This window comes from Dermacentor albipictus, chromosome 10, assembly GCF_038994185.2.
Source record: "Dermacentor albipictus isolate Rhodes 1998 colony chromosome 10, USDA_Dalb.pri_finalv2, whole genome shotgun sequence".
NCBI classification, from domain to species: domain Eukaryota; kingdom Metazoa; phylum Arthropoda; class Arachnida; order Ixodida; family Ixodidae; genus Dermacentor; species Dermacentor albipictus.
Genome location: NC_091830.1, coordinates 97,247,230 through 97,273,667, shown reverse-complemented (window position 1 = coordinate 97,273,667; position 26,438 = coordinate 97,247,230). Strand labels below are relative to the sequence as shown.

Sequence of the window (26,438 nt, the reverse complement as noted above, 5' to 3'; positions counted from 1 at the left end):
CAATTTTCCCGAACTTGTACTGATATGTAATAAAAATCCCTTTGGAAGTCACCACTTTTCTGTAATGTTAAATTCAATGCCTCAACATGAATGCCCCCTACATACACCCCGGTGGAAACTAGCCTCCGCCGAATGGAATAATTTGAAGGAAGCAACTTATTTATCACGAGATCTTATCACTGATTTTAACTTAGACAATGCAGTAGCATATTTTACTTGTTTTATAATCGACGCAGCTGAAAAGTTCATTCCCCAAACACAACGTCTCTCTTGTGAAAGACGGGTACCCTGGTGGAATGAACAGTGCAGACTGGCACGAAAGAAACAAAACAAAGTGTGGGGTTGGCTGCGTCGCTCCCCGACTGCAGAAAACCTCATAGAATTTAAACTGACAAAGTCACAAGGGAGGCGCACGCAGAGACAGGCAAGGAGAGCTAGCTGGGAGAGGTTTCTCTCGGGCATCACATCCTACACTCAAGAATGTAAAGTTTGCAATGTTGTAAGAAAGATAAAGGGGCAACAAATTCACCCCCTGCCCTTAGTGGCCGACCAAGGGACTACCTTGGAGGACCTGGCGAACGCTCTGGGCGAACACTTCGAACATTTATCAAGCTCCACTCATTACACAAAAACATTCCTCAAATATAAACACTTAGCTGAACTTAAGACACTTGATCGTAAATGCCATCCGGATGAAACATATAACCGTCCTTTTAACACTGCCGAGCTTAAAGCTGCATTGAGCACATGTAGAAACTCTGTACCGGTAGCTGATAGAATCATCTATGACATGATTAAGAACTTACACGAAGACACGCAAATGACACTTCTGGCACTTTTAAACTCTATCTGGGCTGCCGGATACCTCCCATCCTCATGAAAGGAAGATATTGTTATTCCCGTCTTGAACCTGGGTAAAGAATCTTCCTTGGCGGCAAGTTATCGCCCAATAGCTCTTACAAGTTGTCTTTGTAAGCTAATCGAAAAAATGATTAATCGTAGACTAATACATTTCTTTGAACTGAACAATATGCTTGATCCCTATCAGTGTGGCGTCAGAGAAGGGCGGTCCACAACTGATCATCTTGTACGCATTGAATCAAATATCCGCTATGCATTTGTACATAAACAGTTCTTCTTATCGATATTCCTCGATATGAAGAAGGCGTATGTCACGACGTGGCGATACGGGATCTTGTGAGACTTGTCGGGGATGGACATCCGTGGAAATATGCTAAACATAATAGAAAGCTATGTGTCCAAACGTACCTTCCTCGTGAAAATCGGCAATGTATTGTCGCGACCCTTTATACAAGAAAATGGTGTACCTTAAGGAGTTGTGCTTAGCTGCACACTCTTTATCGTGAAAATGAAGAGCCTTCGTGCTTCATTACCACCAGCGATTTTTTATTCTGTTTACGTAGATGATATACAAATAGGCTTCAAATCCTGCAGCCTTGCAGTGTGTGAGAGGCAAGTACAACAGGGCTTGAACAAAGTATCTAAATGGGCAGACGAAAACGGATTTAAAGTGAACCCGAACAAACGCTCTTGTGTGCTTTTCACAAGAAAGAGAGGCCTCGTTGCAGATCCTAATATCGAAATGTATGGCCAGCAAATCCCTGTAAACAAAGAGCACAAGTTCTTAGGTATCACACTTGACTCAAAACAAACATTTATTCCACACATAAAGTATCTCAAGGTGAAATGCTTAAAAACAACTACCTTCCTGAAAAATTGGAGGACGCTTAAGCTTCGCCTTCAAGAGTGGAACACGACAGCGTTCCCGTCGACTCGCCAAGGGGTGTAAGACAATGCGCTACGGCGCAGCGACTACGCGCCCCGCATCGGACGCGGTGAGCCTCGAGCAACGCAGTGTTCGGCGCGGCAACGAAATGTGCGCCTGAGCAAACGGAACGAACCAAAGAACTCGGTGTCTCGGAGGAGGAAACGATCTACGCCAACCGAACGTCGTGATCGGCACGGGCAGAGAGATAGATAGATAGTAATCTAAAGAAAGGAACGGCGCTTGATTCTGCAACCCGTGTGGGAGAACGGCGAAGCGTCGTCAGGGGAGAGGGAGTCGGGGCCCCGACGCGCCTGGCACCGGTCCGCGCACAGCCCCAATGCGCACGTGGCACGCCACCTGTCGGGGCAGCACCGTACAGTGAGAGGAGGGGGTCATCTGTGTTTGCCGCAAGATGGCTCTGCGTGTGCGGTAAGCACAGAAGAAATGTTGCGCAAACGTACTGCACTACTCATGCAAATGCGACTTCTGTAAGTTACTTGCTCATAATTACCGATATACACCGCAGTATAACTTTCTACGGCACGTTTCGAAGGCAACACCGCATTCACTAGAAGCGCTTTTGTACTTCTTTCAAGCATCGAACTCGTGGCTAAGTGGTAGCGTCTCCGTCTCACACTCCGAAGACCCTGGTTCGATTCCCACCCCCCCATCTTCGAAGTTGCTTTTTATTTATGAAGTGCCTGCCATGATTTATCGCTCACGGCCAACGCCGCCGACGCCGACGACACCGGCTTTTCTGAGACACGAGCTCTTTAATGCTATCGCGTTAAAATTTTATCCCATACAACATGGGGCAGCGACAGAAAATGTTTTATGAATCTTCACAAAAGCCTCATTCGATAACGATTGGACTACGGTGCCGTAATTTATCATTCTGCAGCCCCGAGTGCGCTAAAGATGGTAGATCCGGTTCACCATTTAGGAATTCGATTCGCCACTGGCGCTTTCAGAACATGTCCCATTGAAAGTCTGTATGTCGAATCAAATGAGTGGTCACTCCATCTCGACAGAACATACAACAGCCAAACATATTTCCTGAAAGTCCACTCTAATTCTGAACATCCGTGTTTTAGTACCCTTAACGATATGACATATGATACACTCTTTCGTAATCGTTCCTCTGTAAGACAGCCCTTCTCACTTCGTGCGAGGGAGCTTAGTGTTGAAATGGATGTCCGAATCCTCAAACATCGCCTAATGCCTCCAGCTAAGCGGGTACCTCCTTGGGAGTGGCAGGTGATACAATGCGATATACCTTTCATACAAGTTACAAAACACGCTCCAGAGATTGAAATCCAAATGCATTTCTGGGAACTCCAATACAAACACTGCTGCATGGAGTTCTACACAGACACATCGAAGTCACGCGAGGGGGTGTCATATGCAGCCGTCGGCCCACCCTTCTCGGAATCCGATGTACTGCATCCGGAAACAAGCATCTTTACGGCTGAGGCCTATGCACTACTGTCGGCTGTAAAGCATATAAGGAAAACAAAACTAAAAAATCTGTTATATATACGGACCCCCTAAGCGCTGTGAAAGCTTTGATGTCATTTTGTAAGCACAAAAATCCAGTAATCAGTGAACTATATTCCGTCCCATGTAAAGCGTATATATGTAACCAGCATGTCATCATATGCTGGGTGCCGGGTCATAGGGGCATCGAAGGTAACCATCTGGCGGACCAGATGGCCACATCAATTGCATCGTATTCTGTTCATCCTACCGCAGCAGTCCCTGTTACAGATCTGAGGCCCTCCTTGCGCAGGAAACTGCGAAACTACTGGCAACGCTTGTGGGACAGGGAAACAAATAATAAGCTGCACGTAATAAAGCCACAATTAGGGTTCTGGCCTTCTGCAATAAAATCACGCCGGACAGATATCCTATTCTGTCGTCTTAGAATAGGACACACATTTGGCACCCATAACTTTTCACTCACCGGAAATGACCCTCCAACCTGTGGCAGATGCGGAGAGAGGCTCACCGTGCTCCACGTCCTCCTGGAGTGTCGGAAAGCCGAATCTGAGAGAAGGCGACATTTTTCCTTAGGATACCGTCAACACATTCCTCTTCATCCTGTAATGTTTCTCGGTCCAGAACCGCTTTTTAACACAAAGACTGTCCTAAGTTTCCTCAGAGATGTTGTCCTACACGTTATTAGTCCCATACATTCGTAGCGCTTCCTCTCTTGAGAGGATGCCGCTGTAACAGTCATACTGTATAGCACATGCCTCCAGGCCCTTGTGTTTCAAGGGCTCTGGCGAGGCAGTAGTGCTCCAGGTAATTTTACCATCTCACATATCTTTTATAATGCATCATTCTCTCACGATGGATTTTATTGCTCCTAGAACATGTCATTATCATCGACATAATCTTATAACAGATAGTTTTTGCGCACTCTAGAGCGACTATTTTTAAGGCCCCTTTACAGCCACGTCACGTCAACCTCATTGAACTCATAACTACATTGCGAATTCATCAACACTGGCTTGGCACTCTTTGGCCACACCTGGCCCTTGCGCCAATAGAAACCAAACATTCATTCATTCATTCATTCATTCATTCATTCATTCATTCATTCATTCATTCATTCATTCATTCATTCATTCATTCATTCATTCATTCATTCATAAACGTTGTCTTTACTGCAGATTCTTATTATTGGTTTCGCTTGTCCGACAAAAATTCCTTGCTTGCAGTGTGGCGGGTGATCACCACGTGAGCAACACCCGCTTATACGGAAGCCCACAACCACCCACGAAGCCTTAAAGGAAACAGCTACCTGCAGTAATAAGCATACAGACACACAGGCAGACATCAGTGCAGGACTCCACAAGAAAATAAAGCGTAAAAAGACACTACCTGAAGAAGTTTCGTCCCGGACTTTTGCCCGAACCAAAGAAAAATGACTGCCCCGCACTACGGAGAGAACACGCTATAACAAATCTCGCCCTTTCCTCCAATCCCGCAAAGTATGCGTCAAAAAAACAGGGGGCGGCAGGTATAGCCAGCAATGTTTACACTACAAGAGTCGTCACCCGCGAGAATGCAAGCAAGGAATTTTTTTGGACAAGAAAAACGAATAAGAAGAATCTTCAGCGAAAATAACGATTATATCGACCACCTAAATGACCTTATAACAACGTTGCCAGAAAGAAACTGTTCACAAGTTGCTCTCAACTCGTACCCGAGCACATGAGGGTTGGAGCCTCCCGCGTATAGCCGTGCGCGGCTTAGCCGTGTCTGGGGAAAAGGGGATCCTGGGGGTTGAGCCGATGATGCGTGTTGGGACCTTTAAGGCCCCCCGGCGGAGGCAACACACCCCTTTGGCCTCTGCTTCACATAGACGGCACCCGCGGACTGACCCACCCGGGGGAAATCGGTAGTTGCCTTTTCCTGTCTCTCTCTCCCTACAACCTTCGTCTTTTTCTTACTTTCCACCTTTCCTGTCTCCTTCTCATTTCTTTATTACTTCCGACCTTCCTGGCAGCAAGCGTTAACCTTGTGTGAGTAGCCAACATTGGTTATATCATATTGGTTATAGCGGCAACGTACAGCTGGCGTTTGCAGGCCCTGTTTTTCAGGCCCTGCAGCGTCCCCTTGTTGGACTCCATGGTGGGTGACTGGCATTGCTGCCGAAAACTACAGGTCCACACATGGCTACTTCCCTCCCTCCACTACCTGACCGCCCTCAGAGAAGAGGGCGCACCGATGAAGTCTTTCAATTTTTTGGCCGCTAAAAAGAATCGTTCCCGCGTTTCCATGTCATCCATTCTGCAAAACCAGATAAGCCAGTACGAACAATCTCATCCTTCCTTGTTTCCAAGTCATTGACTGAAGCCTTTGGTCCTGGATATAAGGCGTCGCGGATGGCATGCGGTGATCTCCTCCTGGAGCTCTGCGATCGAAAACAATACGAAAAATTGTCAACACTAGTGTCATTTGGGGAAACCCAAATAATTAAAACCCCGCACCGCACGATGAACACCACCCGTGGTCTTGTCTCTGACGATGACTTGGTGGAGCTCACTGAGGCTGAACTCTTGGAGGGCTTCAGTGACCAGAATGTTATAAATGTAAGACGAATTAAGATGAGGCGAGATGGAAAAGAGATCAAGACGAAACACCTGATACTCACGTTCGGCTCAAGTGTCCTTCCCGAGTCCATCGAGGCCGGTTATATAAGACTTCGTGTTCGACCATACGTTCCCAATCCTCTCAGATGCTTTAAGTGCCAACGTTTCGGCCACAGTTCACAGAACTGTCGAGGCCGGCTGACTTGTGCCATGTGCAGTGACAAAGAACATTCCTCTGAAAAATGCCAGAACACCCCACATTGTGTTAACTGTGATGGCGAGCATGCCGCATACTCGCGCGCCTGCCCGTCCTGGAAAAAAGAAAAAGAAATCGTGACCATAAAAGTAAAAGAAAACATCACTTTCAAATAGGCACGGAGGAGGGTGTCATACCTGTCTAAGAGCAGCTTTGCCGATGTGGCGCGTAAGGGGGCAGCGTCACAACGGCCTCCGGCGGCTGTCCGACCCACAAGCAGTGAGTCGGCAGTTACTCCATCTGCCCCCGCGGCGGTTGCAGCTAGCGCTGCTCCGTCAACACAGCAGGGGGGACCATCGACCCCGAAGGTGGGCGCAGCTGAGGCTGCCTAAACCCCCCCGGCCCCTCCCAGCGCTGGCAACAGCCGGCGCAGCCAAATCCCGCAGGGTGCCCCATCGACCTCCGGGCTGGTGGGGCACATGCTCTCAAGAGCATGTGTCCGGCGCCTCGCTAGAGGCAATGGACACTTCACCTGTCCTCAAGGCGCACCAAACGCCTAAGGAGCGGCGAGGCTCCCTCGAACGCTCCAGAAAGGGCAGAACCCCCGTTACAGGGCCTCGAAAGAGCTCTGTAACCTAAGACATCACTTCCGTTTCCGTAAACACAGCACAAATTTTCTTTAAATATGGATACGCAAATCATACAATGTAATGTCAGAGGTCTTCTAAAAAATCTTGATGACGTGCAAGAACTCATCCATAAACACAATCCAAAAGCGCTGTGTTTACAGGAAACACACTTAAAACCGAAACACACAAATTTTCTTCGACAACACGTTACTATTCGCAAAGATCGCGATGATGCTCTCGCATCATGGGGCGGTGTAGCAATTATAATTCAAAAAAGCATAGCCTGTCAACGTTTGTAGCTACGAACGGCCCTTGAGGCAGTGGCGGTTCGAGTCATTCTGCTAAACAAGCTTATCTCTATTTGCTCACTTTATATACCCCCACATTATAAACTAAGCAAACATGAATTTCAGTCCTTTATTGATGAATTGCCAGAGCCCTATGTTGTTCTTGGCGATTTCAATGCACATAACTACCTGTGGGACGACCCTCGTATAGATGCGCGAGGACGCCTTCTCGAACAGTTCCTCTTTTCTTCTGGTGCTTGTCTGTTGAATAAGAAGGAACACACATATTACTCTCTTGCAAATAGAACCTATTCTTCCATAGACCTTAGCATAGTCTCCCCGTCTGTACTGCCTGAACTTGAATGGGAAGTTACCGACAACCCTTACGGCAGCGACCACTTCCCTATACTGCGAAGATCACCGAAAGAAAATGAATACCTACCACACGCTCCTAGATGGAAGGTTGAGACAGCTGATTGGGAGAAATTCCGATCTCTGTCTAGTATCTCATGGGCTGACCTGTCTTCGTTAGGAATTGATGCTGCAGTCGAGTTCTTTACAGCATTCATAATAGATGTCACATCTAAATGCATGTCCGAAGTGAGTGGTCTGGCATGCAAACGACGTGTGCCGTGGTGGAACAGCGAATGTAGGATCGCCCGTAAGAATCAGAACAAGGCGTGGGGGTTGCTACGCGCTTCTCCCACTGCAGATAATCTTATGAACTTTAAAAAAATGAAGTCCCAAGGCAGGCGAACCCGCCGACAGGCCAGAAGAGAAAGCTGGCACAAGTTTTTATCAAGTATTAAGTCACTTAGGGATGAGGCCAAAGCCTGGAACAGAGTAAATAGCGTTAGAGGGCGGCAAACACATTCACTCCCCCTGGTAAACACACAGGGAGATACACTGCAAGACCAGGCTGACTCACTTGGGGAATATTTTGAAAGCGTGTCAAGTCTAACAAATTATACACAATCCTCTCTAAAACACAAAGAAACAGAAGAACGTAAGCCATTACCAAGTAAAGGTCGAGAGAATGAGCCTTACAACCGTCCCTTTAGCATTGCCGAGCTAAGAGCTGCCTTGATCACATGCAAGAGCTCTGCACCAGGACCTGACAGAATTATGTACGACATAATTAAGAACGCACACACTGATACACAAATGACTTTACTTGCACTTTTTGACACTATTTGGGCTGCTGGATATCTTCCACTTGCATGGAGAGAAGCGATTGTGATTCCCATTATGAAGCAAGGTAAATATCCTTCGTTGGCGTCAAGTTACCGCCCGATAGCCCTCACAAGTTGCACTTGTAAGCTGTTTGAGAAAATGATTAATCGGCGACTCATACATTTCCTGGAATTAAACCAAATGCTTGATCCCTTTCAGTGTGGCTTCAGGGAAGGGCGGTCCACAATTTATCACCTTGTGCGCATTGAGGGAAACATTCGCGACGCCTTTCTACATAAGCAATATTTCCTATCCGTGTTCCTCGATATGGAGAAGGCGTACGACACAACGTGGCGCTACGGAATCTTGAGAGACTTGTCGGGAAGGGGCATTCGTGGCAATATGCTCGCCCTAATAGAAAGCTATTTGTCCAACCGTACCTTCCGAGTAAAAGTCGGTAATGCACTGTCACGTCATTTTACGCAGGAAACTGGTGTACCCCAGGGAGGTGTGCTCAGCTGCACTCTTTTTATTGTTAAGATGCACACACTACGTGCTTCACTGCCACCGGCCATTTTTTATTCCGTATACGTCGACGATATACAAATAGACTTTAAATCCTGCAACCTCGCAGTATGCGAGAGACAGGTACAGCAGGGCCTGAACAAGGTTTCCAAGTGGGCTGACGAAAACGGATTTAAGACCAACCCCCACAAAAGCTCTTGTGTTCTATTTAATAGAAAGAGAGGCCTGGTTCCAGATCCTTGTGTTCAACTGAGTGGACATCAAATACCTATCAACAAAGAACACAATTTTTTAGGTATTATACTTGACCCCAAGCTCACTTTTATACAGCACATTAAATATCCCAAAGAAAAATGTCTAAGGACAATGAACTTGCTTAAAGTTCTATCCCACTCAACATGGGGTAGTGACAGGAAGTGTCTGATGAATGTTTATAAGAGCCTAATTCGATCACCATTGGACTATGGTGCCGTCGTATATAACTCTGCCGCTCCGAGCGCACTAAAGATCCTAGATCCTATCCACCATCTAGGTATCCGCTTAGCCACTGGTGCTTTCAGAACAAGCCCAATTGAAAGCTTATACGCGGAATCAAATGAATGGTCGCTCCATCTACAGAGAACTTACATCAGCCTTACATATTTTCTAAAAATACACTCCAATAATCAACATCCATGTTTTAACACTGTTAACGATATGACCTGCACTACACTTTTCGATAATCGCCCCTCTGTAAGAAAGCCTTTCTCGCTCCGAGTGAGGGAGCTTAGTGAAGAAACGCGTGTGCCACTCCACGAGCTTCGCCTAATGCATGCAACCAAGTTGTTACCGCCTTGAGAGTGGCAGGTCATAGAATGTGACATATCCTTTTTAGAAGTAACAAAACATGCAGCAGAGATGGAAATACGAACTCATTTCCTAGAACTCCAGCACAAGCACTCCTGCGCAGAGTTCTACACAGACGCTTCGAAGTCTAATGCCGGGGTGTCGTATGCTGCCGTCGGCCCATCCTTCTCGGAATCCCACGTACTGCATCCGGAAACAAGCATATTTACGGCTGAGGCCTACGCATTACTCTCTGCTGTGAAGCATATAAGAAAATCAAAACTTCCAAAAGCAGCGATCTATACAGACTCCCTAAGCGTCGTGAAGGCCTTGATGTCAGCCTATACACACAAATATCCTGCACTTAGTGAACTCTACACCGTCTTGTGTAAAGCGTACATATCTAACCAGTGTATCATCATATGCTGGGTGCCTGGCCACAGGAGCATTGAGGGTAACGTTCTGGCGGACGAGATCGCCACGTCAATCGCATCGCAAACTGCTAACTCTGCCGCTGCGGTGCCTGTCACAGATCTGAGGCCTTTCTTGCGAAGGAGATTGCGGGACCACTGGCAACGCATGTGGGACGCGGAAACGAATAATAAGCTCCATCTCATAAAACCACAGTTAGGATTCTGGCCCTCTACTACAAAATCGCGCCGAACAGATGTCCTATTCTGTCGTCTTAGAATAGGACACACGTTTGGCACCCATAATTTTCTACTCACCGGAAGTGAGCCTCCAACTTGTGGCAGATGCGGGGAGAGGCTGACCGTACTCCACGTCCTCCTGGAGTGTCGGGAAGCCGAAACTGAGAGAAAGAGATATTTTTCATTAGCATACCGACAGCACATTCCTCTTCATCCTGCAATGCTTCTTGGTCCAGAACTGCTTTGTAATGCAGACACAGTCCTAGGTTTCATCAGAGATGTGGTCTTACACGTTATTAGTCCCATGCATTCGTCCAGAGGATGCCACTGCGATAATTGTTTTGCATAGCACATGCCTCCAGGCCCTTGTGTTTCAAGGGCCCTAAGGAGGCAGTAGTGCTCTAGCATTTCTTAAAATCTGCTATATTTTACCTATCGTATCATCCTTTTTAAGTGCACCTAAATGTTCATAGTACAAGTCATACGTCATGGCCATAATTTTATTATACAGATTTTACGCACTCCAGTGCGTATATTTTAAGGCCCCTTTACAGCCACGTTGCACCAACTTCATTGTAATCATAAGTACACTGCAAACCCATTAATTAGCACAGACATGGCGCTCTTTGGCCATACCAGGCCCTTGCGCCAAAAAACCCCATACATCATCATCATTGCTCTCAACTAAGCTTATGATGTCGCGTCAAGATGTCGCGTCGGAATTAGCTATGGAAAAGCCTAGGCCAGAATCTGACAGACCGCCAGTCTTTATACAAAGATTGGCAGTGGCTTAGCTCGGTTATGCCGGGATATACGTAGTGAAAGCTACGGCACAGTATGGTTAGCCTTGGCTAATCTTGATTGCAAATCCAGGTTTGTATGGTTGTCTAGCTATGTTGCGGCGTTTAGCCAGTCGTTAGGCGCGCTGTTCGTCTGTTTCCTCGGTGATTCGTTTCCCCTTCATCTCGTTCTGATGTCGATTCCAGGCCTCCTCCTGCTCATCAGAATTGTCGCCTTCTATATTGCCGCCTCAACTGTGGTTGCAGCGCACGCAAGCTTTGCTTTTCAATCCTCCGACATGTTGTCAGGCATGCGACGCAGCTGGCGATCGACGTGGAACGCGGTGTGACGTCATACCACATGGCGGCGGCGGACAGGCGGGACGCTGCGCAGCGGTGAAACCAAAGGTCAGTGGGTCGCCTCGCATTGGGCGCTCACGGGAAGGCTACAAATGAAGCTGTGCATATTGGCTGCACTAGTTTCGAAGTGAGGGAAGGTTGCAGGAAAATTGAATATGAAAATCGACTGAGGAATATGGAAGAAAGTAAATGGACTAGGAGAGTGTTGATGTATGTGCACAGGAAAAACGTTGATTCACAGTAGAGGAAAAGTACTAGGAAGCTTACCAGCAAGTATGCGGCCTGTAGCGCGGGCAACAGAGTAATAAAGAACGTCAAGGGTGAAAGTCACAGAGGCTGAAATAACCTCATGGGTGGCGGTAGTGGAAAAGAAACCTGCCATGAGTAACTACTTAAGAGGAAAAAATGAACTCAGGAAAGGAACAATTTTTGATAACTCAAAGAGAAGCTCATTACTTTTCGAAGTAATATCGGGATGCCTTATAACAAGCACCTATAAAGCGAGATATAAAACTGAAAAAGAAGCATGTGCTTGCCGGGGTAAAGCTAGGGAAGTTATGGAGCATGTTTTATTATAATGCGAAGACGTCTACCCGGCAGTCGATTTAGGCACCACTGGGCTCCTTGAAGCGCTTGGGTTCAGCGAGAGCAGTGAAAAAGTAAACATGTCCGTAATAGAGATTAGTGAGAGGGGATTGGAGGATTGGTGGAAGAAAAGTAGGGAAACGACAGAAAACGGAGACGTACAAAAGCCCAGTTCGCAATAGGGGATCAGAAAATTTGGTTGTGGGAGTTCATCATGTGTTTTTTTATTGTTTAACCTAGGTAGGACATTAGGCAGTACAATAGCAAGAGCTTGGTGGTGCCACCCACCGCTCCATTCCAAAGGGGACGCTCATAACATCCATCCATCCACACCTGTGGCTCGGTGCTACTAGTGGCGCATGCGCAGTAGTGACTAGGGAGCGAGAGAGAGAGAAATACCCGTTGCATGGCGCACGTTCTGATGTCATGTGCCTCGTCGGAGCACTGCCACGGCGAAACCGCAAGTTCGCGGTCAGTAAAACTTTCACTTTAAAATATCTTAGTGTTTTCCCAGACATAAACAACATCCTAAGAAAATACCGCCCAATATCATCAAGTAACGGGCGTCTGAGAAAAGCCTTCGTGGATGTACCAAAAGTTACGTATCGCTACAAGAAAAACTTCATAGACATATGTTAGTGCACACAAATGTCAGCCCACATCATTTCCTCGTAATAAAGGCATGTTGTCGCCCCATGTGCAAAACCCGCAGTCACCTTCAAAGTGACATTAAAACTAAATCCACAGCAAACAGTTATATAGACGAAGAAAAAACTAGCTTTAGTTGTACATGTTCGAATGTGATTTATATGATGCTTGAATGTTCCTTCTCAAAGAAATAATATATCAATGAAACGGGACAATCAATGAACGTAAGATTAAAACGACATCCGCGGACACCGCTAGAAAGCTTCCAAAAGTCGTCGCCGAGCATTTCAACCAACCAGGTCATGACATTGATGAACGTAAAATCTACATCTTCATTCATTCATTCAATTTTATTTCAGCATTACGGTACATTACAGCATGTACAAAAATACTGAGGCACAGACTAAAGCAAGAAGCTTGACCGGGTCTGTACCCTATAGTTTCACTTTCACAGGGGCTACAGCAAATGTTCTTATGCGACAAGCTTACAATGCCAAAACTACACGTTTGAAAAATAACGCTAATGGTGTTGAAGTTAACATACTTTACTTTTATGCACGACATCAAAATTTATGAAAACTTGGAGAAACATTTCAGCACAAAATAAGAACTTAACAGCAACAGCATTGCAGAAAACAATGCTGATTGTTTAAAAGAGTAGGCAATGTATAAGCGATCATTTGTTGGCCATAGTACGGGTCTGTGGTGTAAACTAAAAAGTGATTTCGCGCGTGTCATAAACATGTATTCTTTCAGTAAAATTAGCAAGTTCTTTAGAGCACAGATTGTGTGCTTTAATGCCTTGTTTGTAGCGTATCATTAGTAAAGAATCGTAGAAGTCAACAACAGGTATGACGTTTACACATATACAGATGGGTCCTGTGTGTGCGTTATATGGAGCATTGACAATGAAACGGACAGCCTTTTTCTGTAAACTAGAAAGCCTCAGAATGTTGGAAATTGTGGTGGTTCCCCAGACAAGGTAGCAATAGCACAGTCTTGAAAGGAAAAGTGAATTATACAACAACAGTTTTACTTTCTCAGGCAAAAGAAAATGTGTGCGCGATAATATACCAACCGAGCGAGAAAGGCTGGAACAAAAAGAATCAGACTGCGAATCCCAGGACATGTTTTCATTAAAGAGTACGCCAAGGCATTTCACAGCAGGAACCACCTTAATTTTTGATGTACCAAGAGAAAGCGCTAAATCAAAGTTGACTTTCCTGTTTTTAGCTCTAAATAAAATCGCTTTTCTTTTTGACGTATTTATGGTGAGCGAGTTGTTCGCACTCCAGGTGTGCAGTTTCGCGAGTACGTTATTTGCTCGGGATTGAATTTCCAATAAATCTGATCCTAAAAAAAATAAGCTAGTATCGTCAGCATAAACTATAAATTGGGTATTTTCATCTATTCTTACTACGTCATTAAAATATACATTAAAACGTAGGTGCCCTAGGATGCTTTCCTGCGGTACTCCGCTCCGCTGTTTAGGGATCGAAAGCTTGATTTAGAGTTATTAAGTTATACCTGCTGCTGGCGATCACTCAAGTAGCCTTGCATAAGTGTGTAAAATGCCCCAAGGAATCTGTAATGCTGTAGCTTTTTTAAAATTGCGGTATGATTATACTGATCAAAGGCTTTCGAATAGTCTATAAATATTCCAAGTATCTAAAATTGACGCTCGAACCTATCTAATATGATTTCTTTTTGAAGAAGTAACGCGGATTCCGTGGAACGTTTTTTTACTAAAACCAAACTGAAACGGCGTTATAATGTTATGGCGACTCAAAAAACTATTCATCCTTATGTGATACAACTTTTCAATAGCTTTCGAAAAAATGCGCAGTGTGAAAATAGGCCTGTAGTTTGATACATTATTTTTGTCACCACGCTTGAAAATAATGGTGACTATAGCAACTTATAGCTGTCTCGGGAAATCGCCAGAAGAAAAGATTAGCTTGATCACATACATGTGTTAGGGCTGGGGCAATGATGCCAAGCGCGTACTTGACCCGTCAAATTTGTAGATCATCAGGGTCGCCGCAGTAGCTATTTTTGAGGGACGAGAACACTGCTACAACTTCTGGCAGGGAGACGGGAAACAAGTACGTCACGTGTTCTCGAAGGCATAGATTCCACGCAGGACGTATTATGAACACTGCTTGCGACAGAGGCAAAACAATTGTTAAAAAGGTCAGCCAGCTTACAGCCAGTCAAAGTATCGTTATCTAATTTGATTTCACTGGGACCAGTGTTTTCTTTAGAATAACCTTCCAAGAAGGAATTTAGCCTTTTCTAGAGAAGTTCCGGTTTTTTAGATACTTCGTGAATAAACAATTTATAATAGTGTTGTTCTTTTTGTCTGCGCAAAAAGCTATTTGTTTTATTCCGATGTTTCTTAAACGCTTGCAAATCGGAGGTGCTTTTTGTCCTAAGGAACATTTGAAATAGTGCATTTTTATTGATGATAGCTTTCAAGCATTCCGAAGTAAGCCACGGCTTTCTTGCCTTACGGAGACGGGTCTTTTTGATGTAAGGAAAACTTACAGTGAAGGCTGTTTTAATTTTGTCTATTAGTAGTTCATACGCATGAGTAGCATTACCACTGCCATAGATGGAGCGCCAGTCTGCAGTTAGTAAAATTGTACGAAAACGCTGCAATGTCTCGGGGTTTACGTTAAGGTATGTGAGAAACATTATCAACAGACAAACGGTATCTTACAGTCAAATTTCCGGTCTGAACAAGAAATAAAATAGAGACTCATACCTTACCCATAACTTCAAGACATTGAAACCAGTGGGTACAAACGTTGCAAAAAGAGCTTTAGAGTAGTCTTATTATGCTAAATTTCAAGCTATAGGCAATAACACCTTATTTGGCTGCTTAGTGGTTTTTCGCCTCGCTTTCGTTCCTTTGTTTATTTTATTTATAGATATATTCCTTTTCTGTATCTTTCTTATTTTTTACAACGAGCACCGTTTTCTGCCGCTCATTTTATGTCTTATAGCTACACGATAGCTCTCGATCATGAGAGGAGCACGTCATAGAGGTGTCGTGTGCACATGGGCGTTGACACGCCGGCTGACTCACGGTTTTGTCACCGGCCTTGTGCAGAGCACTCTGTTATTCTCAATCTTACAACCCCGCTGCTAACACATGTTCGGTTGTTGCCGCATCCACCCACCTTACCCCTTCACCCCTTTAGAAGATCTGCACCTATAGAGGGTGTTCCACATCAATTTAGCAAAGAATTCGAAAATGAAAGAGGCATCGGAAGCGAATTGACCCGAACGCATACTATTCGCGATAACCCATGGTAACTGAGACAATTTTTTGTTTTCATCATAACTCAATAAATATGTTTATTTACTAACTTTCTAATTATTGGCTGAGGAACCAAAGAATGATACGCAGATTCGTAGATCACCTTCAGAAATCATCGACCGAGTTGTTTCCTTTAAGATACCTCTCACATGGTTCTTTTTTCTGAGTTGCAAGGAAAGCCCGCGAAATATAAAAGAACCATTTGACGGAGCGCTTGCGCATAGGTATCAAGCTGCTCTCAAGCATACGTTTGGTGAACAACGTTGGCTGCAGTGTGACTGGCGACAAGGAAGCGGCAGGGCGTTCTTTATCTCATCGGCAGCGCTCGACGAGCAGCATGCATTTTCGCCGTCATCCGACGGGAGCTTACGTTATTCACCAAACGCACGCCTGAAAACAGCACGATACCACTGGGCAAACGCTTCGTCACCTGGATTTTTCATTTTTTTCATATTTGGCGAGCTTTCTCTGCAACCCGAAAAAAGGGCCTGCGTGAGACGTATCGTAAAGGAAACAGCTCGCTCAGTGGGTTCTGAAGGCGCTTTGCAAACCTGCGTATCATACTTGCGGTCCTCAGCCAATCATTAAAGAGTTCGGCAACTAAACTTATTAATTTGTGAGTTAAGGGGAAAACATAAAAACTTGTCTGAGTTACTATAGGCTATCCTGAACATTATGCGTGCGGTTCAATTCGCTTCTGACGCACCTTTCAGTTTTAAATTCTTGGCTCAAGATATGTGGGAGACCCTGTATATACTGTGCCAAGGAAACCATACGTGACCTTAAAAAACACACGTCCACTTGTCCAAACGTTGACTTCCACTTTTACATCCTTTTCGTTCCTCTCAACATTGTTCTCGTTTTGCTCAGCAGAAAGTAAAAGAGTGCGCGAGGAGCTAGCCGCTTCCTTTTTGCCCTGTATGACTGTGCAAGTCTTGCGCTACGCTAACCATCTATCATTTCCTAAATAAACTGATTGCATCCATTACAGTATTGGTGGACGTTGCGGCTACATCACCCAGTCCCACCAAACTCTACCGCCCATTCGAAGCAGCAAGCAGTTGGCCAGGCTTCCGCGGTGACACGCTGACATGAGCGATTTTGATCAAGGTGACGCTGGCAAAGGAGCTGCGGCAGACAGCATTCGCCAGTCAAGCAGCCTACTGGACACCTCATCCAGAAGCACGCGCATTCTCGGGCAAAATGAATAAGGGCGTCCAATACTGGTTGAGACACTACTACAGGGTGATCCGCCACAATAAATGGAGCGCGTCTGTGCAGCTCTCTAAAGTTATATATTCTCTTGCGGGAACTGCCCGTATATCGTTCGGCAATAACGCGGGTTCGCTCACAACTTGGGAATGCTTCATCGGGGGATCTGGAAATGCTTTGGTGACTCAGTTTAGAAAAACAAAAAGGCTGATAGGCACTTTCACGATGAGCGCAATTACGAGGAGAGACGTCTAGTTTCTACATCGATGAAATCCTGAAGCTTTGCGGAATTGTGATCACAAACATGTCGGACCAGGACAAGATAGGACTCAGACTCAAGGGAATTCCCGCTGATGTGTACAATGTATTTAATCTCGAGAGAAAGAACTCCCTACCACGTCCGACTTAAGGCGTCACTGTTCGAGGCTCTTAAAGCGGCCCTCATTTTTCCGAAGCTTGGCCGGCTGGAAAACGTGACCAACATAGGAAGGGTGGACATATCTGTCTCTAACGACCTTGCTGTTTCAGTACGGCGGCTTATCAGAGATGAACTGGCTCATTTTCGAGGCACAGATGCCAACCGCGTGTGTCCCCAATACACCATTGATGAGAATTTTTCGTAGGCCCCGGCGGCCTGGCACGACCTGCCTACTGCGACCGCCCCGTTTACGACAACAGCCATACCGAGAACCCCATGATCCAGCTACACTGCACGATCTTTAAACGTCAACATGACAGGCACCCTCGACGGGCGTCTCCCGTCCGCAATACGCCTTCGATGCCAAATCTATGTCCAATTTTCAATGAAAATGGCAGCTAACCTGTGTGCTACAGGTGCGGGCTGCAGAAACACACCGCGAGATTATGGCGCCGTTACCTACAGCGTGCTCCACGTGGTCGGGCATATCCGCCTCGCATAAAAGAAGCTGCATCCCGGCAACTATGTGTTTCTTTTCGGCAGCCACTTCGAGAGTACATGCACACGCCATGGCATCACGCCCCAGTGTCTGACCGCAGCCTGACTCCACCGCCGACTCGGTTACGTCAATCGCCATTTTCACGCCGCCGCTCGCCTACACCGCCCCACTGAGAAGCTAGCTGGTGATACTAATAGAAGTGAGGTCGGAGGACGCTCACTTCTGCAAATGCTTCCGTCTGTCGTCATGGTAAAGAACAAGTGTTTGGGTCAATGGTGGAAATACTGTAGCTCTGGTAGACATAACCATGATGATGATTCGTATGATGGGCTTATACACATGTGGACGACGTACACAGTTTTGGCTATATATATATATATATATATATATATATATATATATATATATATATATATATATATATATATATATATATATATATATATGGGTCATTCCATCTCAAGTGTACTCGGTGTTTTATCGACCATCTGCGATTCTGCTGAAAAAAATCATACTGTATTACCTCAAAGTGCGAAGTAATTATTCAAGCGATTTTTCTTGAAAAAATAATTTCTAATGCCCTGAGGACGCTTTGAAGATTGCGCACACAAGTGAAACTGTGCCAGGTAGAAAAATTTCTACAAAGTTATTGCTTTGACCTGTTACTGCGAATATTTTTTTAAATAGTCGCCAGACGGTGCTCTTTCGTGACTATTGTCGTTTATTACTTTTTGTTTTAATTTACATAATTTTTAGCCGTAAGGAAAAGTCGACAATTGCCCCTTTTTAAATATTTTTTATAAAAGAAAGTAACGTTTCCACGAGGAATATATTGACAATAGGGGCTTGGTATGTATGTATACTAGATGATAAAAATATTCGTATAAGAAATAAAGCCTAAGCTTTTGCTTAATGTCATGGTAAATATGAAAAAAATTACGTTCTGACTCAATTTGTGGCCTCATTTTCGCAATGTAGCGTTCCAAGTAAAAATATGGCATAGTCGGCATCGGATAGTATGCTTTGTTGTCTATCTATGTACAAAGATTCAAAAGATTAAATTTTGTTTTAAGCGAGAAAAAAATTTTTGAACTGCACAATAACAAGGTTGTGCGGAGCATCTCTTTGCTTCGCCTTCACTGCATAGCACGTCGGCCGGTGTTTCAGTCTCGCTCATTTTACGCGCTTCTTCTTTTTCTTTTTGAAGACGAGGTCTTTTTTGGCGACTTCAGGTTGATTTGCGGTTCGTGGGGACTGAGTTTCTGGCCATTGTCATCTTGTAAGATTATATAATTGCAGGCCTTCTAGTGCACGTAGGACAACAAATAGGCGTCTGAGTTAAGCTTGGAACGCAAAAGATGCAGAAAGTTAGTGTGCTAATATATACGGAGAAGTTATAACGCGTAATTCTTAAAAAATACGGTGAAATAAGTTCGATCAACATGCCACCAGTCACTAAAAACGCGCCAGAACAGGAACCAGAACTGTGGCTTTATTCAACGAACAGGCGATTTGTGGCGTTCTGCTAAACCTAAAACAACGAAAAAGGCCACTGGCCGGCTTGATACCTAGAAAGTCTGCGAAGCGGCCTTAAATGTCTGGTTGGAACACGTATTCGTATCGTAAACGCGTCCCGCGATGCCACCCACCGAGGCTGGGAAAGCGACGTCAAGGCGACGGGAGGAGCGTGCATTACGAGCAGACGATAGGTGTGTCGTCTGTTACTGCTCCGCTTTATCCCAGGCAAAGCTACAGCTGTCACAGAAGCAAACCGGCGTTCATGTTTACAGTTTCTTTCCGATGATCGAGGTGTGAAGAAAATGTATCAAGTCGACAGACTGGACGTCAGTTTTGGTGCGTCTTCAGCTTCTGGGAATTCAGGTACATGGATTTGCGTAATAATTCATGGCACGTTTAAACTACACGATGTCTCTAGTTCATGTATTTCCTCTCCAGGACAAGGGGTGATTTTAACGCCATTGTGTTGCCGGATGCACATAAAAATTCTAGCCTTACATTCGTAGGAGGACGAAAAAACGGGGCCGTAAAGTTGAATTACGTTTCTTGCTCTTCTTGCGTGGCACATGGTGGCTTATAAAGCCACAGTTCTGGTTCCTGTTCTGGCGCGTTTTTAGTGACTGGTGGCATGTTGATCGAACTTATTTCACCGTATTTTTTAAGAATTACGCGTTATAACTTCTCCGTATATATTAGCACACTAACTTTCTGCATCTTTTGCGTTCCAAGCTTAACTCAGACGCCTATTTGTTGTCCTACGTGCACTAGAAGGCCTGCAATTATATAATCTTACAAGATGACAATGGCCAGAAACTCAGTCCCCACGAACCGCAAATCAACCTGAAGTCGCCAAAAAAGACCTCGTCTTCAAAAAGAAAAAGAAGAAGTGCGTAAAATGAGCGAGACTGAAACACCGGCCGACGTGCTATGCAGTGAAGGCGAAGCAAAGAGATGCTCCGCACAACCTTGTGATTGTGCAGTTCAAAAATCTTTTTCTCGCTTAAAACAAAATTTAATCTTTCGAATCTTTGTACATAGATAGACAGAAAAGCATACTATCCGATGCCGACTATGCCATATTTTTACTTGGAACGCTACATTGCGAAAATGAGGCCACAAATTGAGTCAGAACGTAATTTTTTTTCATATTTACCATGACATTAAGCAAAAGCTTAGGCTTTATTTCTTACACGAATATTTTTATCATCTAGTATACATACATACCAAGCCCCTATTGTCAATATATTCCTCGTGGAAACGTTACTTTCTTTTATAAAAAATATTTAAAAAGGGGCAATTGTCGACTTTTCCTTACGGCTAAAAATTATGTAAATTAAAACAAAAAGTAATAAACGACAATAGTCACGAAAGAGCACCGTCTGGCGACTATTTAAAAAAATATTCGCAGTAACAGGTCAAAGCAATAACTTTGTAGAAATTTTTCTACCTGGCACAGTTTCACTTGTGTGCGCAATCTTCAAAGCGTCCTCAGGGCATTAGAAATTTTTTTTTCAAGAAAAATCGCTTGAATAATTACTTCGCACTTTGAGGTAATACAGTATGATTTTTTTCAGCAGAATCGCAGATGGTCGATAAAACACCGAGTACACTTGAGATGGAATGACCCATATATATATATATATATATATATGTGTGTGTGTGTGTGTGTGTGTGTGTGTGTGTGTGTGTGTGTGTGTGTGTGTGTGTGTGTGTGTGTGTGTGTGTGTGTGTGTGTGTGTGTGTGTGCCGTCAAGGATAATCCTTTAGTAGTGGGAGTAGCTTTCTGGAAGCCTTCGGCTACTGGCTCACACTAATGGTTCGTGCACAATTCTTTGAGTTCTTAATCTTGAGGGATACAACGATATATATATTTCTTTGTTCTCTTTTATTGCAGCTACGATGCTTCTGACTGTGGACGAGAGACTCGGAGTGTTGGAACCTAACCTCGACGCCCATTCGATGGCAGCAAACATGTTCAACATTATCGAAGACTTGTTCTGCATACTGAATACGCTGACAACAAGCTTTCCTTATTACCTCTACTTCCCGACGCCCATGTGGAGACGGTTCCATCGTCGCGGGGGCGAAGCCATTAGGTATCGCTTTGCGTGTACTTCTTGTGCTTGTTATTTTCATTTGTAGGTAGAAGGAAGTTGTTCACATGTAGTGGTATTCCTGCACTATGCTATGCCAAACAAGACCAATCGCGTGTCTCTAGGCACAAAGAAGTGAAAAAGGCAGCAAGAGAAATCCTAAGTGAGTGAATTAGATATTGATGCTACTGTGAAGGCCCCACGGCGTTGTAGAGGGGAGTGGTTGCAATAGTACAAGAAAACAGGAATAACTTAAATAACTCAGTATGACCAAAAAGGCACCTAATAAACAATATTAACTGTGATTAGTCACGAAGTACAAAAATACAATGGGTACATGGTAAGCAGTCGTAAGACAGAATTTCGCGTAGTTACAATGCTAGTTACATTTAACCAATGGAGTAGCTCTCATTAACAGTTTGGATGTCTTCCGGAAGGTGCTTTCAATCTTTTGATGTACGGGCTAAAACAGATGGGTAAAATCGCTGACTGTTACAAGATTCGGTGCCATCTGATGACGCTGCTCGACGTGCAGGGAGCGATACAGAGGTACTGTGCTAAACACTTGTGAAATATTGTAACGGATGGGATGGGTTGATTTACAAGATGATAGTAGGTCGTTACAGTACGGCAAGGGCCAGGACATTCATGCAAGACTAACAGGTAGCGACCAGCTCCTCGCTCACAGCTCTTCTTTCTCTTCCTTTGGCTGTGTCGTGCAGCGTGATAGTTTCTCTGGGGGCAGACGAAGCTCCCCGAGAGTGTTACATAGCCAGATAGCGAAGTTTGACTCGGGTGACGTGCACGACTTGTGTTTTACGTGACCGCCGGTTGCATGAAGTTACCCTTGCGATGGCATGTGTCACGTCACTCAAGCGTTTCAGCATGACGTATGGGCCGGTGTACGGTGTCAGAAATTTTGTGTACCGCCATTTTGTTCGTGCAAGAGCAAATGTGACGAGCATATGCTGAGCGTCATACGACGCTTAGCATGATCTTGAGAGGAGAGAGTCTGAATGCGGGCAAGTTGACGGGCTTCACTGGCAAGACATGAAGTCTGGCCTATAGAGAAGTCATCATGTAGAGACCAGGGGAGGATAGTGTCGATGAAGCTTTGGGGATTGCGAGCACACAGAAGAAAGAAAGGCGTATGACCTTTCACTTTATTGTACGTGTACGTAACAAATGGTAAAATGCAATCCCATTTTTTGTGATTTCTGGAGACACATTGCAACCATGTTTGTCAGGGCACGATTTGTGCGCTCAGTGAGGCCGTTTGGTTGCGTGTGGTAAGAAAGGGAGTGCCGGTAATCACATTTACAAAGACGTAGTAGTTCTTCAACTACGTCCGCTGTAAACAGTCGTCCACGATCACTAATTACAATGCATGGAGCACCGTGACGGAGAATGATTGAGTAAAACAGGAAAGATGAAATGTGAGCTGCTGTAGCCTAAGGAAGTGCCGCCGTGTCAGTATACTGAGTCATATAGTCCCAGCCCTCAGTCCCCTGCAGCTGCGAAGCAACAGACCACAGCGGCGGTCAGACCTGTCACGCAGCAGAGGGTGCTAAGCATCTCTGGATCCGGATAGGCCGCCATTGGAACCTGGCAACGTTTAACGCTAGAACGTTATCTAGTTAGGTGAGCCTAGCAGTACTATTGGAGCAATTAGCGGGCATTAAATAGGATATAGGAAGGCTCAGTGAGGTTAGGAGGACAAAGGAATCGTATATAGTGCTAAAAAAACGGGCACGTCCTGTGCTACGGGAGCTTATCGGACTAACGAGAACTAGGAGTCTGCTTCCTGATCAATAAGGATATAGCTGTTAACATACATGAATTTTGTAGCAATAACGAGAGGGTGGCAGGTCTTGTTGTGAAGCTTAATACGAGGTACAAATTGAAGGTCGTACAGGTCCACGCGCATACATCCAGTCATGATGACCAGCAAGCCGAAAGCTTCTATGAACACCTGGAGTCGGTGGTGGGTAAAGTCAAAATAAGACGCACTATACTGATGGGTGACTTCCGTGCCAAGGTATGCAAGAAGCAGGCTGGAGACAACTCAGTGGGAGAATATGGCATAGGTTGTAGGAATAGCAGGGGAGAGCTACTAGTAGACTTTGCAGAACAGAAGAAAATGCGGATAATGAATGCCGTCTTCCGCAAGCGCAAGAAGCGAAAGTGGACGTGGACGAGCCAGAACGGTGAGACAAGAAATGAAATAGACTTCATACATTGCGGTAAGCCGGCCATCATACAAGATGTGAACGTCCTCAGCAAGGTGCGCTGCAACGACCATAGGATCGTAAGATTCCGAATCAGCCTAGACTTGAAGAGGCAACGGAAGAAACTGGTACATAAGAAGCCGATCAATGAGTTGGCGGTAAGAGGCAAAATAGAGGAATTTCGCATCAAGCTACAGAATAGGTATTCGGCTTTAACTCAGGAAGAGGACCTTAGTGTTGAAGCAATGCACGACAACCTTATGGTTATAATTAAGGAGGGTGCAATAGAAGTCTGTGGTAACTTCGTTAGACAGGATACCGGTAAGCTATAGCAGGAAACGAACGATCTGATTAAGAAACGCCAATGTATGAAAGCCTCTAACCCTACAGCTAGGATACAACTGGCAGAACATAGCTGACATAAGGAAGTATGATATGGATATAATTGAGCATGCTCTCAGAAAGAGAGGAAGCCTAAAAGCAGTGACGAAGAAACTACGAATAGGCAAGAATGAGATGTATGCGTTAAGAGACAAAGCCGGCAATATCATTACTAATATGGATAAGATAGTTCAAGTGGCTGAGGAGCTCTATAGAGATTTATACAGTTCCAGCGGCACCAACACCGATAATCGAAAAGGAAATAGACTAGAGGAATTTCACATCCCTCAAGTAGCGCCGGAAGAAGTAAAGAAAGCCTTGGGATGTATGCAAATCGGGAATACAACTGCGGAGGATCAGGCAACAGCAGATTTGTTGAAGGATGGTGGGCAGATTGCTCTAGAAATACTAGCCACACTGTATGCGCAATGCCTCACGATCTCAAGAGTACCGGAATCTTGGAAGAACGCCAAAATAATCTTAATCTATAAGCAAGCGGACGCCGAAGACTTGACAAATTTTAAACCGATGAGCTCACTGTTCGTTGCCTACAACGTATTTACTAAGGTAATCGCAAACAAATCAGGAACGCTTTAGACGTCTGTCAGCCAAAGGACCAGGTAGGTTTTCATCAAGGATTTTCAACAAGAGACCATATTCACACTATCAATGATGTGATAGAGAAATGTGCGGAATATAACCAACACTTATATAAGGCTTTTATTGATTGCGAGAAAGCGTTTGATCAAGTCGAAACCTTAGCAGTCATGCAGGGATTAAGGAATCAGAGTGTAGATGACCCGTATGCAAAAACACTGAAACATATCGATAGAGGCTCCACAGCCACCGTAGTCCTGGATAAAGAAAGCAAGAAAATCCCAATAAAGAAGACCGTCCGGCAGGGAGATACGATATCTTGAATGCTATTCACATCGTCTTTACAGGATGTGTTCAAAGACTTGGACTGCGAAGAACTGCGAATGAGAGTTACTGGAGAATGCCTAAAAACAAGAAAGGGGCTGACAGATGGAATTGCACACTGTGATATAAAGTTTGTAAACAGGGATGAAAGTGCCTCAGACAGGCTGGCCAACGTTTCGATAGGAGGACCTATCTTCGTCAAAGGCGGCCTCGTCATCCTCGGCGTGTTAGTTTTAAAGGGTTAGTGCAGTGACGTCACGTGCGGGTGTTGTCGCTGGCGGCTGGTTTTAAAGAGAGAGATTACAAGAGGGAACAGGCGCTGTCGTCCGTCGTCTGTGAGCCTCATTCTCAAGACGAGGGGACAAGAGCGTGAGAGTGGGCACGCGGAGAGAAAAGAGAAAAAATAGAAGCAGAAAAAAAGCGAAAAAAAGAAAAAAAGGGGAGGGTAGCCAGGCCAGCACCAAGACACAAAAAAGGGGGGGGGGAGTGAAAGAAAAAGAAAGAGAAAAATGAAATCTTTAAGAAATACGGGGCCTTGGGAGCGTGTTGGGGATGCGAAAGGTTAGGAGGTATTCAGGGGGAGTCGTTGGCGGCATGTTTTTGAGGCATTGGAACGGCCGGTCAAGCGGTCTGTGCGCGAGGCGCGAGTAACAAAAGAGGCAGAAAACAAGGAGAAAACCAGACACACACACACAAAAAAAACATGAGTTGAAAGTGACTTGTGTAGCATAGTAGTATTAGGTCAAGTAATTTTGAAATAGTTAAGGTGGCGACGAGAAGTCTGCGGTGCAATGTATGGGGTGACTGAAAGGCAGTGGCATGGTCTTTCAAAGGGCACTGCCCCACGCGCTTAACGTAGGTGTCGTTACGGCGGCATCCAGAAGGCGATATTCTGGGTTGAGGCGCCGAAAAAGGCATATTGACTTCGGAATGTGTTGTCGAGGGGGTTTCAAGAAAAAAAGAAAAAAGATTTTAAAAAGGGGGGGGAAGGAGGGGGGCCGCAATCGGTATAACAAAAAGGAGGGTGACGCGTGCAGAAGCAGGCGGGGGCAAGTGTACATGGAAGAAGGGGATCGTACAGTTGGTATAGACGTAAAAACCTGAAAGAGTACATTAAATTGAGTAGTAGGCAGGAATTTTTTTTCCCTCGAAATGGAAGAGTAGGTGAGGTTAAGAATTAAATCTGGCTGGTGGCCTAATGTGTTTTGTGTATTGGTTGATGATATGAGAGTTTCAGATTTAAGTTACAGCTTTTAAAGATTCTAAGTTGCCGCGTGCCAAATTAATTCCTGTCGGG

The 26,438-nt window shown here is 44.9% G+C and overlaps 1 protein-coding gene across 6 annotated transcripts in view; it reads left to right on the top strand.

Moving 5' to 3' along the window:
• The window catches only part of LOC135897288 (probable cytochrome P450 12a5, mitochondrial), a 189,120-nt gene that overhangs the window by 123,177 nt on the left and 39,505 nt on the right, over positions 1–26,438 (top strand). For all 6 annotated transcript variants that reach the window (XM_070526523.1, XM_065425892.1, XM_065425891.1 and 3 more), the window contains one exon: positions 21,413–21,614. In XM_070526523.1, the coding sequence (XP_070382624.1) occupies positions 21,413–21,614 (202 nt within the window). The remainder of the gene's footprint in view (positions 1–21,412; positions 21,615–26,438) is intronic.